General features: G+C 47.4%; 6 protein-coding genes across 6 annotated transcripts; 2 read left to right on the top strand and 4 right to left on the bottom strand.

Annotated features, from left to right (window-relative positions):
• Window positions 1-815: 815 nt before the first annotated feature.
• ABOM_005242 (uncharacterized protein) lies at window positions 816-3,895 on the bottom strand (the record flags this gene model as incomplete). The annotated part of the gene is made up of 3 exons (XM_022532371.1): window positions 816-3,534; window positions 3,615-3,775; window positions 3,884-3,895. 3 exons carry the CDS (start codon window positions 3,893-3,895, stop codon window positions 816-818), a joined length of 2,892 nt encoding a protein of 963 aa, XP_022389644.1.
• Window positions 3,896-4,365: 470 nt separating this feature from the next.
• On the bottom strand, window positions 4,366-4,988 carry ABOM_005241 (LYR motif-containing protein; the record flags this gene model as incomplete). The annotated part of the gene is made up of 5 exons (XM_022532370.1): window positions 4,366-4,375; window positions 4,428-4,477; window positions 4,543-4,605; window positions 4,702-4,866; window positions 4,938-4,988. The coding sequence occupies 5 exons, from the start codon at window positions 4,986-4,988 to the stop codon at window positions 4,366-4,368; spliced, it is 339 nt and encodes a 112-aa protein (XP_022389670.1).
• A 659-nt stretch (window positions 4,989-5,647) lies between these two features.
• ABOM_005240 (uncharacterized protein) lies at window positions 5,648-6,564 on the top strand (the record flags this gene model as incomplete). Its single annotated transcript, XM_022532369.1, has 3 exons — window positions 5,648-5,836; window positions 5,895-5,992; window positions 6,069-6,564. The coding sequence occupies 3 exons, from the start codon at window positions 5,648-5,650 to the stop codon at window positions 6,562-6,564; spliced, it is 783 nt and encodes a 260-aa protein (XP_022389646.1).
• A 2,590-nt stretch (window positions 6,565-9,154) lies between these two features.
• ABOM_005239 (uncharacterized protein) lies at window positions 9,155-11,648 on the top strand (the record flags this gene model as incomplete). Its single annotated transcript, XM_022532368.1, has 2 exons — window positions 9,155-10,439; window positions 10,495-11,648. 2 exons carry the CDS (start codon window positions 9,155-9,157, stop codon window positions 11,646-11,648), a joined length of 2,439 nt encoding a protein of 812 aa, XP_022389715.1.
• Window positions 11,649-12,381: 733 nt separating this feature from the next.
• ABOM_005238 (GPI anchored serine-threonine rich protein) lies at window positions 12,382-12,942 on the bottom strand (the record flags this gene model as incomplete). The annotated part of the gene is made up of 1 exon (XM_022532367.1): window positions 12,382-12,942. The coding sequence occupies one exon, from the start codon at window positions 12,940-12,942 to the stop codon at window positions 12,382-12,384; it is 561 nt and encodes a 186-aa protein (XP_022389716.1).
• Window positions 12,943-17,377: 4,435 nt separating this feature from the next.
• On the bottom strand, window positions 17,378-17,892 carry ABOM_005237 (Dabb family protein; the record flags this gene model as incomplete). The annotated part of the gene is made up of 3 exons (XM_022532366.1): window positions 17,378-17,533; window positions 17,617-17,727; window positions 17,827-17,892. 3 exons carry the CDS (start codon window positions 17,890-17,892, stop codon window positions 17,378-17,380), a joined length of 333 nt encoding a protein of 110 aa, XP_022389682.1.
• Window positions 17,893-18,555: the final 663 nt, after the last annotated feature.

Below are 18,555 nucleotides of genomic sequence, written 5' to 3'. Positions count from 1 at the left end.
GTCTAGTTCGATGTTGTCTATCACTAGCTGGTTTAATTAACTGAATCTATTTTGACTTTGCTGATGAGATCCTCGATTTCTGTGGTATTGCAGTGGAGAGATAGATATGCAAGTGCGCGTTGTACTTATATATATTCAGTGTAATATGGCAAATCCTTTCTACCAGTTCCTTTCCGTATTGGAGCAAGTTCGACGAATCTGAGTAGAATACAGCATCACATTGACATCTAAGAGAGTAATGAGAAAGGATAATTCTCACATGGACTCACCCTTGAAGCAGGGTGTCTCAGTCACTTGACCTGGCAGATAGCCATCCGGTGAAGAAACCTAGTCAAGAGGATCTACACATCACTAACTGAAAAATCACTCCATTCGACTACCTGGAAATGTACGGACACTCAAGATGCCTGCATAGGGCATTTTGCAGTGCTATTTCTGGTTGAATGTATGTACCTATTCAGGTTCAACAACTAGTTTAAAATCACTTGAACGCTGGAACCGTTTCATAACTTACAGAAAATATTAACATGCCATGATTTGTTTTCGATCGCTCTCGGCCTCCTCGATACGCGACTCCCCTGTCTTTTGCGGGCTGTCATGAGAGCCGGGGTTGTGAGTTTTATACGTTCTGACTTGTGAAAACTCCTATGATACAACATGCGATGGGTCCAAATACGCCTGATCCGAAAGTTCCAAAATCCCCTTTCCAGCACATTGTAACGCCGTACACCGATATACACCTGGTAATAAAACAGGTCCCAGTTCAATCAAGGTGACCTTTTCCCCCCAAACAAGTACTATATACTATGTGCAGATTAGTTCGATGGGTTTTGAACAATGTCAGGCCCCGGTGCTGCTGGTGCCGGTGCCTCCCCTGTTTTTGGCTGTGCTTCTGTTTCCTCCTTTTTTTCAAGCTCAGGGTTCAGGTCAGAGATTGGAGAGAAATTGGGTGCAGTGAGCTCGTGGGCTTCACTGGCTTCATTGTTCTCAATGGGTCTAGGCTGGGCGTCTTCTGTAACGGTTGGTGCAGGTGGAGTCGCAGTCCGGGGTGACTGGGGTTCGACCGGTTGCTGTGTTGGCACAGGCTCAACCTCTTGGAGAGGCTGTGTCGTCTCTGGCCGAGAAGCATCGGGCCGCTCGTCTACTTGTTCCATTGATGGCTTCACCGGTGCTTCCAGGGAAGAATGCGCTACTGCTTGCTCCGTAGGCTGTGGAATCTGCTCGATAGGTGTTTCTTGCGGTAGTTCTGGGAGTGACGCTGCAGGTGGTTCTGAATTACTATCCGGAGCAGGTTCCTTTTCCTGTGCTGAGCTCTGTTGTGGAATCGGTTCTGGCTGTGCTTCAGGTTGTTGTGCCCCTTGGGGCTCTCCAAGTGGTTCTTCCACCTGCACTGGGGCCAGCTCCTCCGCTTTCGGCTCAATCTGTTCCATGGTAGGTTCGACTAGCTGCTCGACAGAAGGCTGCGTAAATTCTTGAGTAGCAGGCTCTATTGATGGTTCTATTGGCGTCTCCGCCGGGGGCTGTATCTGCTGTTCCATAGGGAGTTCCGTGGCTTGCTCTGCGCTGTTTTCAGTAGCAATTTCAGGGGCGTGTGTAGGTGGTTGATCGGCCACCGGCTCGATGGGCGCTGCAGGTTGTGTTGCTGCTGATTGCAAACTTGGCTCAGTATACCGGTCCATGGTGTCAACGTCTACCTCCATGGGTGTAGGTTGCTGGGTAGTCTCCGTACTGGGATGACCGGCGTTGTGGTCAGGTAGAGCTTCTGTTTGATCGCCAAACGGAGCCTCGCCCTCTTGCTCGACGCCAGGAGCATGTCCTAAACTTGCTTCTAAACTGTCCAAGAGACTGGAACCATTGTCCTCCACAATATCCTCAGCTGGCTGGGCGGCTAGCTGCTGTAAAGCCGGCTCGGGATACGGAGTTGGCTCTGGTTTGGGAATCTGTTCCGGCTGAGGGGCTTGTTTTGGTTGGGCAGTTTGTTCTGACTGGGGGGTGTCTTCTAACTGATGGGTCGGTTGTGGGTGGGGAGTTTGTCCTGGCTGGGTAGTCTGTTGTGGCTCGAGTGCCTGCTCTGGCTGAGGAGCTTGTCCTGGTGGCGGCATCTGGGGAAGGCCAGCCGGGGGTTCCAATTTCACATTCTCATCCTCGATGCTTGCTTGGGCTGCCAAGTCAGTCTGTCCTATCGAAGGGGCTTCCAATGGCTTCCCAGTTGGGTCTTCACTCCTCACGACAGGGAATGAGTCCGGTGCAGTGACCTGCGGGATGTGTTGAAGTTGTGCGGGGACTGCGCCCGTGGCTGTCTCAGTCGGTGCTTCAATGATCTCCGGGGCTGTCTGCTGTTGAGTATTCGGTGTTGTCTGGGGTAGGGATGCAGCATTAGCATCGATAGCGGGCAGCTCGGGGTTGACACCGGTCATCTCCACATCCTCAGCAGGTGTCACTTCTTGTGTTGGCTTTGCAGGGGGCGTGGTAGAACTTGGTAGATCAGTGCTTGGCTGAACAGGCTGGCAGGGTTGCTGTGGTGCGAATGATACAGTGGACACTGCAGGTGGCTGTGGGAGTGCTTGCGCAGTTAATTCTGACGCGACGGCTGGGGGGTTTGGAGCTGGCGGTTGTGAAGCAACCACGGTTTCCGTAGCGGGTGCAGTAGAAGTAGGAACTACTTCCGGCACAGGTTCAGATGCAGGATCAGTTGTCGGCTCTGCACTTGGTTGGTGAAGTGGGGTCTCTGGAGTCTTAGCATCTAACATTGACTCATCGCCGTCGTCACTTTCCTCGCCCTCCTCAGCATCTTCTTCTTCTTCTTCCTGCCCATTTTGGTCGACTGAAATCCGCGACCTATCCGCACCCTCTTTACCATAACCTGTTTCGGCAGTGCCATCGACAGGTCCAGTGCCGGCTCCGTGTACGGCGTTTGCATCTGCTCCCTCGCCAGGAGCGAACATGACCTTCTTCCTCCTTCCTTTCCCGAAGCCCTTCGCCTTACGTTTAGGAGGTGGGGGGCGCCTCTTCGGAGGAGTCATGACAGCCGCTGAGGCTGGATCTGCCACAACCACACCTTCTGCATTGACCACGCCAACACCTTCAATAACTGTTCCAGGAGCAGGCGCCTCGGGTGTTACAATTGCTTCGCTGTTTTCTGGTACCAGTTGAGAGTCGTCGGTAATTTCTCCTTCAATCTTATGCCCTTCCGGCACCCAGGCCTCGTAGATAGAGATGTTTCCACTGTTTGGGTCAACTTTCTTGAAACGGGTCCTCCTCATTGGCGCAGACCCATTCTCAGCGCCATTGGCACCGGCGGTTGTGGCACCATATAATGACGGCAAGCCCGGTCGTCTCTTAGCAAGAAACTCGACCTCTGAATTCTCCAAGTGCCTGGGGACCGTGGTCCACTTGCGCGTAACAAAGCTACGCTCCGTAGTCTGCAAGGCCGGCTGTTCTTCCACATCTGTAACCTCCTTTTCTTCGTCCTCTGCATCTTTTGTGGCTTTGCGAATATATATGCACCCCGCACGGGCCGCACGGAGGAGCGCTCTACTCATCGGGGTTAATAGATGGCTGTCTTTGGGCATTGGGTGTTCTGGAATCGTTTGCTTTCCACCAGGACCTTCTACGAATGACTCCTGTCCGTCCAGCTTGGGGGTTTGGGAGACGGTCTGTAGCTGGCGCGTCCATCGTCGAACCGGAAGCCTTCGAAGACATCGTGGTCGATCTGGCCGGTTCTAGTGCGGTTGGCGCCATCGCCGAATTGACGGCCGGAGCGTGAAGATCTGAACTAAGAAGTTGTCAGTACAATAATAGTCCCTGATAAATGGTCTCCGCTTTTGTTGCATATGAAGAAGATTCGGGTAGCCGATAGCGATGTCACCGCGGAGAAACCTACAGTAGGTGGCATGATGAGCAATGTTTTGCGATCTTTCCTCCACAACCCGATGAAGAAGAGATGTGCCAAGCACCCCAGTATCGCTAGATATGCGGATGAAGCAAAGAGACGGAGCTAATGAAAGGGATCGTTGGCTAATGAGCCAAACTGGGAAGGGTTGTCGGGGTCTCTGTCGCGATGCGATGGAGTCGCGGGAAAGGGAACGGTATCATCACGTGACACAACTACCGTAGACTCACATTGGCAACACCTCTACATTATTATTTGCATGACAAGGAGGATGAGAGAAGAATCGGCGTTCTGAAGATAAGAGACTGCGCTACCTACAATGTAACTGTTTCATTAATAATACAAGAAACACCTCAAGTCTATTGGATTCGATCACATCATCCTCGGTCCCCGTCGAAATAGAAAATCAAGTCTCTTTCCGAACCTCCTGTGGTGTGTCAACCGCTTATTCATTCGTGATCTTTTGGTTCCAATTAATCCCAACTGTAGCGTAGATTAGTATGCCTGTAATACGAGAGCTTCACACTCATCTTACCCAGTATCCTTCTGGCGAACAATATCCCCTTCTTTTCCAGCTTGCTTTCCCTGTAGATGTTCGTGAGCTCCACGTGCGGCGGGCTACTGGTGATATATCAATAAGCTCTACTAACCGTCTTCTGACCTTCAACGACCAGCCTGTCCATTTGGTAGAACTGACTGATGACGGTTTGCCTCTAAGGTATATGTCAGCGATGCCGGAGTGCAAAACCGCATCACAAGATTCGGTGGGGTATCTGAACGCTGTCGCAAGAAAGATATCCATAACTGACCTTCATCATCCGCAGATTCTGTAAACCATCCTGGATCAACTCTTGTATCCTCCTATCTTCCGTCTCACGTTGGTGTTCACGGAAAGCATCCCTTGTCCGCCGACGGGCGTACTCGCGGAAGTTATAATTGGAGAACTGGGACGACTGGCGGAGCAAGGAGCGAAACTATACACAAAATCAATCGACAAGGTTAGTTCGATCCCACCACAATAGGGGAATGATTCTGGAGTACATACCAAGGATCGCACCTGGAAGGCAGTGTCCCGCTGTAATGCCGGTACAGACATGATGAAAGCGCTAAGAGCGGAGGGGGAAAATCACAACAATTAAGATGTACGTATAGCAACAGTAGCGAGCACAGAAACGAGGACCGCAAGTTCAATAGGATAGTGTTCGGTAGATCCTAAGACGTATTTGTCTTCGGCTGTAGCGCTTCAAGCCGCTAACCCGGAGGATTAACACTCAGGTTTTTGGAAAGTGAATAAATTCGATTGTCAATCACAATACGATCAACCAGGAATTTATCAGGACAACGATAACGAAATGATACTATTAATTCCAAGAAGCTATTCACAAGGCGTTGAGCACCATGAACACCGCAACCGGAGGTGGCGTGGAGAGGAAAGTCACACTTTCCGCGGGAAATGAAGGTCGGATAGCTCCTATTCAGGGCTTGGAGAGTACACTCGTGGCGCCAGACGAATATGAGTAAATCAGGAGTCACTTCCTGATATGGGAGGTCGATATATGGTAGAGGTGATGAATGACTTGTTCGCGGGAAATTCTTTTGGTTTTCTCGGAGGCGCGATGACGGAGTTATCGGACTCCTCGGCCGATCCCCATAAATTTGGAGAAGGGACTCGGAGATCATCGTGTAATTGACAACCTCGCGTCGGTTCCTGTCAACCCGGGCCCTTTCCGGTCCCTATCTCGTCTTGTTCCCCCAATGGCGCAAATTCCCACCCCTCCTGCGTCTCGCCATGGTTCAGAATCACCCGACACCGAGTACAAACAGCCTCCGGGAGTTGGCAACTCAGACTTGTTACGGTCACTGGACGCTCTTCTAGAACGGTATCTCCATCTCTTAGATCGTCATCAGAAATTACAGGCCGAACTTGCCACAAGTTTATCTTCGGTACAGCAACGTTGGAAACACAAGGCTCAACAAGGACAAATCGCTAATACGAGACTAGGGGTTTCTCTCACTCGCCCAAGCCAACTACACTTGCCCCCCAGGTCGGAGATATGGAGCAGACTACTACGATGAACGTATGAAAGCAACAAGAAGGGTGTAAGTTGGAGCTGTGCCTTGCGCCGTTTGTGTCGGTTTTCGGAGTGTTCAACGCTAATGAACGAGGTGCCATCAGGGACCTAGAACCCCCTACATCGTCGACCAAAGATGTCGATGCATCCAGTGTGGATGAATCGTCCGATGAATTTACCAAGTGTGGCGACTATAGTCACATCTTCACTATAAAACAAGCTACAGGTGATAGTGTAGAGGAACCCTCTGAGTGGACTGGAGGAGAGAACCAATCTCACTCGAGTAACGCGTCCACATTGGAATGTGAGGGTCCTGAGAAGAAGCGTGATTCTAAGGCTGGGGATTCCACAACTTCATCGGATGACCCTGGGGCACAAGAGCCGGCAGAGACAAAGCCTACATCTTTGGAGAAGAAGCCCCGTTCTTCCGACCCCATTAGATGGTACGGAATCTTGGTGCCACCTTTTCTCCGTAATGCTCAAAAATATTTCACGGAGGCTGTAGGGGGTCCCTTGCCTGAGCTGGCGAGTGTGATGGTCGAGATGCAGGCTGTGGAAAAGGAGGTGAAACGTGTGCGCAAGAAGATAGACCAAGCATGATTGCTAATGCGTCTCATGATATATATGTACTAATGCATGCATGTATGTATGTGTGTGTATATGTATGTGTATATGTATAGACCCTGGACGCTTCAAGTAAGGAATGCAGAAGAGGTGCAATGCATTTGGTCCCGTCTAGAACCAAGTCGACTCAATGCAATTAAATAAGCCTACTTAGTAACTAGGTGGTTAGTTAACTATGGTTCAACCGCATCGAATCTGGTCAAGTGGCTCCCGGTGTCGCCCAATATTTTTAGAAGTTGAACAAAGCGTCCGGTGGTCTACTAGTACTATATACGGAGTACTTAGAGACTGAGCATGTCTAAAAGATGGGTACCCTATAATCTCGGCATTTGCGATCGTTTATACTGTGTGTGGTCCTTCCTAGAAGCACAAGCCATGGTCAAGTGGAGAGGTGGGATCTTTGCAATCAATTTCCTTTAATAGTGGCGTCGATATTTAATCTATCAATTACTATACTTAGGATATATTCTCCGTAAGTTTACAATGTCCAGCAATGGAGTTGGATATAAAAATAATAAATAAATAAACGGCGCCACGTGCGTGGACATACTTCGGCAGCGCAATACAGTATCTTTGATACATACAGTACCTAAAGGCCGGGACCACTCCAGGCACGGAATGGTAGGATAGATTACTGTAATCATTGGTATTGTATCTCGAGATGGCATCATCAATTCCATCCAACGCCTTCTGAATTCTGCATCCTGCATGCAACTACTTACCACTCGAAAGTACTTTCTCATTGGCGCTTTTCAGTATAGTCTTATTAGTGGCACCATGTGGTTGATGTCTTGGTGTCTCACTTTAACCCTTGCAGGTCCTAATCAATACGACTCTCCCCATTGACGAGTTAACGAACAAGCTAACAAATAGTCAGTTCAATAGTCAAACTTCATGAAGCGAATGAAGACGAAGTTGATTCGGCTACAAGTGTCCTCCTTTGTTAAATCCCATCGGAGATATTCTAGAAGCTGAGCTGGTTCTTTCATTTTACCTTTCTACTACTCTTCTCACAATTGTCGATCGCTACTTTTATCCATGCGACCATTTCCATGCCTTGGATCGATCAACGGCTTGACGGATCCCTCGGCGACTGCCGTTTGTCCCAGCCCTCGCTTCCAAAGCCCATTGGACCATGCACACGGGAGATATGGTTTCATGTTGAAATCGCAGAGTGGCACCTTCTCCTCAACTTGAGACATGCCGTCGACCGCTAACGACCTTGGGAGTCTCCACCGGGCCAATGGGGCTCGAGAATGGCCGCAGACCCAATAATCCAGTCACTTCGCTTCCAAAAGTTGTTCTTATCCTAAAACTCGTCGAGCCAATCCACGGTCCTCATCTAAGATACAACTCTAAACCTGTTGTTGCAGCGATTCATGGAACTCCATCAACAATCCGGCACCAAAATTCATCGCGAACGAAGAAATATCCGACAGTAAACTGGCTCGATGGGACCTGTCTTTCTTTTCGCCCTCTTAGGTGTTACACGCAGTATGGGGATTGTCATACATGGACAAGGGCTAGCAGTTGCATATTGCCTGTTTGGTCAATTGATCCTTTGTCGCACTTGCGACGCTCGCAAATGACCCTTTTGTGTCCGCTCCCACGCTACGTGCTCCACTTGATTTTGGCATGGACCGGGTCCCAAAACAATCCACGCCTCTTTCATCCTGTGCCCATGCATACTTTCGTAGCGCGGAAAAGCAAGCAACAACGCCTGATTTTGATTTAGATCCTCGGGGTGCTGGAAAACCCTGATTCTTATTACTCATTCCTGCGACGTGCTTTCTTTCTCTATACGCATCTGGAGGCTGTGTCCTGCCTTCTCTACATCTTTCTCCTTCTCTATTTTCTCAATAAGGGCTAGAAGCTCTTTGTGTTTTCTTTTCTTTTCTTTTCGTGACCCCTGTTATTGCATTCGTAAGTCTACCAGCATCAACGCATGGGTTAGTTGATGGGGCTAATACCTGTTTTGCCTGCGCCTTCAGGGGTTTTTTAAACAGTCAAATGTTCCATTAAGATATGACATTGGTCTTGTTGGTTACAATGACTTTTTAATTTTAAGACTTTGCCCTCCGTCATTCATTTCTTACACTAGATGTTCTTCTAGTCATGGTACACTGCTCTCTCATATACAACCCTGAGGATATTTCGAAATATGCCTTTGCTGACTTCGTATCATATCCACCACAGCAACGGCATTGAGTGCCATTGCAATACTTCTATCAGCACACTCCTTTTTTTTTTTATCAAACTTGAGCACAGGCTCCTCAAGTGCTATTCGCTTTTTGCGCATTCACAGCGTAGTCAACGGCCACTGTTGCAGGAAACATTTGAAATCCACTTTTCAGAAACTATTCCGCCACCCTTTTATTCACTCATTCATCTTGTCCTTGACAGACGTGTCGAGCTGGCTTCCAACTATCACAAACAAACAGGAATATACTAAAACCGCAACATCGGTGATTTCTTATGATTTAACAAAAGCTGTATCATACGGGAACACATCGTGACTATTGTCAACTACCCATTATCTGACCTTTGGTCAGGCTCAACTTGCATGATGGAAAGACAAGGATCTGTTCGACGAGCAAGGGAAATGCTGGAAGCTGGGAGACGCCACGAACCTCAGGCGGACGCAGGAGTGCCACCTCTCAGAAATGCCGCGCATATGGCTCAATGGCCCTTACCAACCGAGGACTTGCAGACGGACATGGTCGATTCGCACGTAAGACATATCACTCCCCGGGGGCCCCCGCCTCTGCGGCCCCCACGGCCCGACATGCCTTCCCCATCAGTGTATTCTGAGAGAAGCGTCCCAGATGTGGCACCGAGCCCTCTACACATCAAACGACCAGTCCCATCGTTCTCACAGCCATTATCACATTCATCGCCTCCTCGGGTTGCTGTTCAACGACCGCCTCCTCCGAGTCCAAGTAGTGTTGCAGCTTCAACCCCGCGCGTGTCTGTTGCGACGGAGGATCTTCTGAGGCACTCCACAGTTTCCTCGGCTGCCTCTATGGCATCGATCCCTGATTTCCCCTTCCCCGCTCAACGTCTGCCAGCCGATCCCTCTCAGAGAAATGTAGCAAACCTCGCCCCTCCTCCTATAGGCCGGCAGGTTGTTAATCGCATCTCGTCCGTTTCACCTATTCCAGAAGAGCGATCCGACAGTAAAGGATCCTATGTATCAAACAGGGCGATCCCGTCATGGACCTCGGCAAAGGCTGAATCAGAGATCTTGGGGACCTATCTTGATGGAGTCTCCGATGATGATGATGATGGAGAGACGAATCATGCTGTTACTGGGAACAGCTCTACCCTAGTGAGACAGGCAAGCATAGGAAAACGAGGTCAACCTTCGGTGTGTATGATCCGAAGATCTACTGCCGAGTCGCCTATACAACCTCCAGAGGATCCTGCAAGAGCTAGACCTGCCGCCCCGGATGTACCACCCCCGTCATTCCCAAATGAGGTTTCGACTGGAAGGGCAAGGAGAGGCTCGTTTCTGACATCATCGTCTGATTCGTCTCACTTTGATTTGGACAAGGCCCCATTTGTATTAGATGTTGGCCCACAGCACCCGGAACATGTCAACTTTGAAGCTCTCGCAAAAGAGACTGAAGTGTTTCCGCGGGCTATGCCAACGATGAGTGACAAAAGACCAGGTGGCCGTAGACCACCTCCCCTAAATATGGGTGCCGTGCGTGACGCAGAGAAGCGAGGTAGTCTAACAAGTTTGCCTGACTTGATTCGGCGTGCGACAAAACTTGCAACAAATCTGGAGCATGGGAGAACGGCAAGCCGGAATGATCTTCTCGGTGGCGGACCGTCCAGATTCCCATTTGGTAAGCACTCTGTGTCCTGCAGTAAATCAGTTCAACAAACTAACTTTCTGTCCAGGCCACCAACACCGTGGGTCGGGATCTATCAAAGATATTCTTGCCTCATTTCCCCCACCAGCTGCTACACCAGAGAATGGTCACTCGTCTTGGCCTTTTTTCTTCAGGCGATCAACATTGCATCAGCTGAATTCCCGAGATTCGGGACCCAGGGAGGTCCAGGAGAAGGAACAGAAACGGCCCCGTCGTTGCTGTGGAATGCCCCTTCGATTGTTCATTATTCTTTGTGTCGTGTTTCTTATCATTGTGCTCGTTGCTGTTCTCGTGCCTATTTTCGTCGTCGCCGTACCGAAGCATAAGGCAGCCAATGCCAAGACAGGGTGTGCGAAGACTGCGCCATGTGAGAACGGCGGTGTTAGTGTCTCGAGTGGAGATGTCTGCTCTTGTGTCTGCGCGAATGGCTATACAGGTTCCCGGTGTACAATAGCCGGGGATGCCAGCTGTACCACGACCGAAATAAATGACGGCTCCGAATCCAGGAACGCCACGATGGGGAGCGAAATTCCGCGCTTGTTCGAAAACTCTCAGAGTAACTATAGCATTCCGCTAGATCCGCTCACCATTATGGCACTCTTCAGTCAAAACAATGTTTCCTGTACAACAGAGAACACACTGGTCTCATTTCGAACCGTGTCCAACAACAAAGCCCGGCGCTCTTTCCCCGTTGATCTGCCAGTCTCACCTTTGCCAGAAGACCAAATTGGTGGATCGATACTTACCGCCACCCCAGAAAATGTCCCCACACGGACCCTCGCTGCTCGAGGCTCTACCTCAACAATGAACGGCATCATATTCGATGGTTCAGAGCCAACAGAGGTCCACGGACCACCGACAAGCACAACACCATCAACAATCAAGGAGAGCTCCGTTTCTTCGACCACCACAACCACGCCCACACCAACTGCCACAGTCTCCACGGAGGTTCTGGATTTCTCCCGAATCGCCGTCCTCTACATTTTCGAGAAGACCGGGACGCTTGATGCGGCCATGCTCTCGGAGGAGAAGATTGAAACATACCTCACTGGTCCATACCCGAGCTTGAAGGACAAATACACTATCGATCTCGCCAACTCGGGTGTCAAGGGAAACTATACCTTGAACTTTGAGCGATTTCAGATCACATCACCAAGTGGTGATGTTGTGGGTGGAAAGTAGTGCGGTGCACATGGGTGCTCAATATTCTGTTATAATGTATTTATTTCATCTATATACCAGCCTGGGTCTTTCTTTTTGTGATGCTAAAAGTAGCTATAACCAGAGCTTCTTTTCATTCTGTCCTGATTTTGATTAGATGAGGTATATTGTCATCTTTTGTCGATATCTTTCTGTACAGTGCAATGTTTCCTTTTTTTTTCCTTTCTTGGTTTACTTTGTGATTTCCGCTAGGCGCATGATATCCTTCGTACCTTATTTATCTCTATTTGGCCTAGGTTAGAGAGAAAGTCGGTTTTCCTAGCTAGGTATATATTTCCCCACTATATGCTGTGAAAGGCTGAACATGAATCTTTGTCTCCTACTACCTTCCGAATCTATCTTGCCTACTAAATCGTCTTTAACCTTGTACTTTGGTTGACATTTGCACATTGCTTCGGCCGCTGGAGGCAAGCAAAACATTACACAAGAAGAAAATGCGGCGTACGTGAAAGGTTTTTCAGTAACAAGCAGCATGTACTCTAAGACTTACATCTCGATGGTTACAACGACATGGCATCGGAGAGGGTAAAAAGAGAAGTAAATACATTATATGACATTAAACTAGACACATCCTGCCTATTCCTCCTCCTTGTATTACCCTTTCGAATAAGCAGACATACCCCAATATATGGAATAGGCCAAGGAGTAAGCCATGGTTCACAGGACCACGGCGCTAATACCAGTAAAGACTCGTCTAAAGGATAGCAGCACCAACAATGAGTCCGGCAGCAGCGTAGAAGCCCGGGGTCAAGTGAGAAGCTGCACCAGTATGAAGCGGAGGAGAGGTGGGCGACACAGCCGGCGTAGATGACGAGGGAGACACCGCACTTGAACTGGGAGGAATGACGCTCCGAGAGGACGAGGCGCTCGAGCTAGGTGTAGGGGTGGAGGTTGGGGTCACGACCTCGCTGGACGTCAAAGTGTGAGTGGAGGTGCTTGTGGACGTCAACGTATTGGTCAGAGTGTTGGTAATGGAGATAGTCGATCCAGGGCGAGTGGAAACGCCCCCTGGACCGGTGCAGGTCTCTCCATTAGGACAGCAACCCACACCGTCACAGTAGGAGCCCAGGGGGCAGCCCCCGAGGTTATTGGGGCAGCAGGTGTAGGAGAGAGGGATGCAGCCATCCCCACAGGCCTTTTCACCTTGATAGGAACAAGGGAGCTCAACTAATTGACGGGCAACCAGGGCTGGTGTGCGATCCGCCGCGAGGGCTGTGGTTGCCAAGAGGGCAGCGAGGGTGAGGAACTTGCACATTCTGTTGGGTGGTTGGAAACGACTAATGGTGTTGAAAGTGGATAATGTAGATTCGGCGAGTGACGGAGGTTTGTAAAGATAGAAAAGCACCAACATTGACTGAAGTAAAGGGGAGGAAACACAGGCTTATATGTGCATCATGGCTCACTGATCATGTATACGATGCGATGTGCTGGATAGCCTGGGTCATGGCTTCATGATCAGCAAATACGAGGTAATTAAACACCCCCGCCATTCATACTTGTCTTCATTGTAGGTACTAATTTCGGGTACACAATGCACTGGACTCGGCAGGGCATAGGACGTCTGTATGCTCCCCTCGTCAGAGGTCTAAACTGGGGCTAATGCAATGAATACGAAGTTGCCGTCTTGGACACACGCAGGCGCCTCGCTTGATTGGCGTGATACGCATGAGTGCCCTGATGATCCGGTAGTTTACTTACAATCCCAAGGGTCAATGTACGACGATCTTTTCGTGTTATGATACCTCTCTAAATTTAGCTGGGGTTCTTACGGACTGGTCCTCTATACGCCGGCGTACATATATGTACGTAGATTGATGCGATCAAGCCGGGTAACATAATCACAATCTTTCTAAAGGGGAATATCCTTGCGGCCATGTTAACTTTTGGCATCAAGAACTGAGACTTGAGAGGTGGATGTCTACATTGCCTGTGAAGACTGACAAAAGCTCAGGTCGAAATCACCGACGTATCTAATCAAGAATACCTAGAGAGACAGTTTTGGGTCGAGACCGTAAACTAGAACTCTAAAGTTACTCGGCGTTATTTCAATTCTCGTCTTCATATGTGGAGCATAATAAACTAGGTGGAAAGAGAGATATCGGCAAAAACATATAGCATGTTCTTGAATTATCTTTGAAGAATTCCGCAACTTGTAGTTTCTGAATTAGCTACAGAGGAGGCGTATTCTTCAAGGACATACAAATCCAGCCCTAGTAAGAAAGAGCTTGATACCGAAAATTCTCCCGCAGGACTAAAGGAAAATTATCTGAACGAAAAGGTCGCCGAGGCATGCATCCATAGACCCAGCCAATAGGTACGGAAAAGAATTAAGCTTGGGAAAAGGAGATGCGTGTGATCAAGAGGTTCTTTCGATACCCATCTATACTAACGATTATTTGTGGCGTTTGATTTATAAATTAGCCAGCCATGAGATTTAAGTGCATATGTTCATACCGACCGCTTCCATAGGGAGTGAGGGGCCATATTTATCTATTATCCGGCATATCATTATCCATGTATGAACAACATTGGACTTTAATATCTTCGGAGGGTAGATGCTTAGTCCTAATAAGTTTGAGCTAAGGGAATCAGATGCACCTTTGCATTGGCATCTCAATCTATACTGTTAAATGTTATAAGATGATATAGCCCTAGTATTTCCGGGAACAAGGCCTGTATAAGACAATATGTACTTCCATTATCCATTACGATATTATCATTTCGTTTCCTGGCATTAGAAGTCAACCCAGCAATTCCCTCGCCTGGTATCTACTTTGAGCCCTTGACACTAGTCTCAAATCTTGTAGCTTGCTGTATGTAACGGGGACTTCGTTGCACATAGCCCGTTATTATTGGCGGAGGGTATTGTTGGCTAACTGTAGACTATTGTTCCGTCATGGTCGAAGCAGCTGAGGACTCCGTTGTAATTCGAGATAACTTCGTCTATCAAGTAATCAGCTTCTTGTTCGTTCAAGTTAAATCTACAGAGGCATCTCTAGTCTGGGTACGCGAAATGGAGACTTACTTATAGCGGCCTTGATACCATTCATGCTTCTCTCACCGACGACACAACTAGCGAAGAGTTCTGCTCCCTGACTGCCAAACTCTGCACCATAGCACTCTATAAACGCAGCACCACTTAATTATACCGTGAGAATTGTTTCATATCCAAATCCTTATAGTTATTAGAGTCTGGAAGGTAGAAACGTACCCTTCTTGCGGGACAAATTGGCCATTGGCACTACCAAAGCAGAGATTCAGGTTTAGCTGGCTCACAGTCCAGCCCGAAGGCCCTGCACAGCTTGCGGATAGTATCGAGGGAGCAGCAAAGGCTAAATCTCGGCAGGTTTTAACAAAATCAGAAGCAATAGTCAATGTTGACAAGGAGATGATAAGAAGGTGTTGCAGCCTCATATTGTTTTGGCAGATATACAACAAGATAAAGGATGTGAAATAGGAACAGGATGATTATGACTCTATCTTAAAAGATACGGCTTCTAATGAGTACTTATATGTGTTTCTACCATTTACCAAGAAGTAAGCGCCTCCCTCAGGTATATCCAAGCCAGAGGAGCATAGATTCAAATTTTCAAACTTTTTAGAACCATACATGATTTCGAACACAAGTAGGAATGAGTGCCAGTAGATCGTCATTCTGCTATGAAACAGATTTTGACGCTGAGAACGCTTTGACTCTTCGTAGAAAAAGCCTCTTATTCGCTTATGAAAGACTTCGAAAGACCAATCCGACGGTACACTGGGATCGGTTACCCGACTGTTGGTAGTATGTAACTACCTAATAACTAAACCTTATCCATGATCGAAATGCCATGTTGGCACCATACACGTGTGGGGCCTGTAAGGCATCTAAAATAGCTGCTCCCCGAGCATCCATGATGAATCACTTGCGGTACCTTTCTCTCTCTCTCTCTCTCTCTCTCTTTTTTTTTCTTCTCTTTTCTTTGGGGGGACAGGCGTAAATTCCGTGAAATCGCAGTTTTTTGGGCAGTACCAATCAGCTGGCACTACTCGATCGACTTTCTGCCTTTTGAATAGAAAGGCGGAGGAATGAGACTAGATAAAAGGTAAGACTAGGCTTGTAAGACAAGGCTGAAGCACCACTAACGTTCGCACACCTGGAGCTTTGAGTAACTCCGTATTTATCATTGCTTTATTACAATGTGATATACCACTCTAAACAATTCTATAATGATATGTTAATTAGTTTTAATTCGAGCATTTATTATACATAGGCCTCTCTAAAGAGCCAAAGGAGTTGAGCAAGTCTATGCAAACCAGTATGATGATAAGAAAGTAGTAACTATATGTATCAGAGTTGGAGGGCTGGGAGTGATTACATAATATGACAGCATAACTAGTTAGTTACCTAAACTCTAATTTAGGTAAATCTGAACGCTCGGATTCCAAGTTGGTAGTGAGTATATTGCTAGAACTCATAAATACGATTCTGTACTAAACTGTAGAATACTTATATTCTTTTTGTGGTAAATTGATATATCGGACATTCAAACATTCTTGATCGCAATTTCTTCACTTCCCCGGTCTTGCATGAGCGCCCATGGTTTCTTCAGAAAATAGTATTACAATACACACTGTTTGTATCTCCCTACAGTAATAGATAACGCGTCAATCATACTCGTACTACTCCGGACTGGAATTGCACTTGTAGGTATAATAAACTATACCTAATGGTAAACGAATTACAATTACTTGTAATTCTAATAGGAAAGAATGAATATATTTACTATCTAGATCCACTGTAAGGAGTATGCTTTGATATTATACTCTAGTAACCATAGAGCCGAGATGTGAAAGTGGGGACAGTCAATCTACTGAGTAGAATGAATCTATTCGAGTTTTAGACCCCAGTAAATGCATGAACCCTGACCCCCGATGCAGCATGAACTACTAGTCTACTACTAATGAGCAAGCCAATATTAACATACACCCTCTAGCAACAAGTCGAATGAACTAGTCCTGGACCCTTTCCTCGCTAGATCGAATTATAAACTTCGATTAGCCAATATCAACTAGATGCTTGCAAAAATTCTTTGCTTCTAGGAATACCCAATACTAAGTTACAGAGACTCAAATATAGGCTATTTCTGGAATATTGCGCTTCGAGTCATCAATGGTCCTTCAATGTCTGGAGTAAAAAACTATCTCCGTAATACTCTGGCGAAGGATCGAGCCAGGTGAGCAGTATTAAGCGCCAGGACGAACGCACGGACCGCACGAGGGCAGCAATGCCTTACCATAGGTTAAAGTCGATAAATTCGACTTCGTTATGTCTATGAATGACCTACCACTACTACTAGTAGTACCTATACTACTACGCCGAGGGTAGTGGTTCCATCAAATCCTGTTTGCTTATTTGTTTGCTTTCCCTCCTTTTTGGCTTCCCACATATGCTATGCTCGGGGCCACGGACCGCACTTGCCAGAATTGGATGACTCGAGCAGAAGCCTCTCGACGCATGTTTTTGGCGAGTATAGTCCTATATAGGCTGCTTAATTTTATTTTAACCCGAAACGCTTTCATTAGTATCTTCAGTTCTCTATCGGCAAAGAAAACAACGTGGCAGAAACGTAAAGACGGTGGTAGTCTATTTCAAATGTCCAGAGATCGAGTGAGGCAATCCAAGCAATCCTCTGCTTCAGTCACTTCTTTCAAAATACCCCCGGAATGAAGTCAATGGCCTGCGCCTTCTCAATAACCCCACCAAGGCTCTTAACGAATTCTTGATGAATAGGATCCTCCTTGACATAGTAGTCTCGGTCTACGGAATTCGTGAACTCAACTACAAAAGCATGTGTGATGCCATGCTATCCTCGGCGAGGAGATTAGTGAGTGATTCAGAACTATGTATCCATGTAGGCTATTTATAGAATACACAAGGGTAACATACCTGGATACCCTCAGGAGAATTATCTATGCCACCAGATGACGTCCTGATGTAGGGTTTCTGAGACGAAGGGTGAAGGCAGTTATCCTTTAGGGCCAACATTCGACTGCAAACCTAATTGAAGACGTGGTTAGCATCTACATCACTACCCTGATATGCATACAACCATGGCCTCTTAACTCTGTTAGAACTAACAGGGTGTTCTGAACGTACATCTTTGATAATTTCGGGGCTAATACCCGCTTTAAACTGAAAGAAAACAACGTGGGTGATCGGCATCACGAGAGGCTGCTGTAAGGGCGTTGAATGGATATCAAAAGCATCTGGAAGAGTGGAATAGATACATTTAAAAACAGCGTAAAAGTGGGGTAAAGAAAAGGTGACGTCACTTTAACAGTGTTGTCTATAATAATCCCCGATTATGAGCATCTAGTATATTACTTGTCCCTCGGTAGATACGTCTTAGATACACTTAGCAAAGATACAGCTCAGAGCAACCCGCACTTCTCTATGGTGAAATTTTAGGGCACAGTAGCATTGGCAAGGTTCTCATTTTATGGTATGCTTTCGACCGCTTTTTTGAAGTTGCTTCATCAAGGCTCGAATGAGCTCCAATAATTCTTCTACAGTATTTGGCAGATGGCTGCCTGAGGTCCAAATACCGGGTTTGTAGACTATGCACCAAATATTGACGCGAAAGATACCTGAACTGAAGGCTTCCATCTCCTGATATCAAAGCTTAAAAGGAGTAGAATAAGGTGAAGAGGTGTGTTATTTTGCTAGGCTGATTGGTCTGGTGGGTATAGAGGTTTGTTGATGACTTTCGGCACACAGGAGAACAGAAATACAACCATCTCGGAAGAACTCACATGCATATATATCTGCCACCAGGAATGATTTACTCGTACATATTGAGGTCTCTCGCGATTTAAATTCTTTATC

Source organism: Aspergillus bombycis (genome assembly GCF_001792695.1).
Source record: "Aspergillus bombycis strain NRRL26010 chromosome Unknown contig00036, whole genome shotgun sequence".
Taxonomy (NCBI): Eukaryota; Fungi; Ascomycota; class Eurotiomycetes; order Eurotiales; family Aspergillaceae; genus Aspergillus; species Aspergillus bombycis.
Note: the sequence above shows the minus strand (reverse complement) of the source record. Positions and strands in the feature narration are given on the sequence as shown.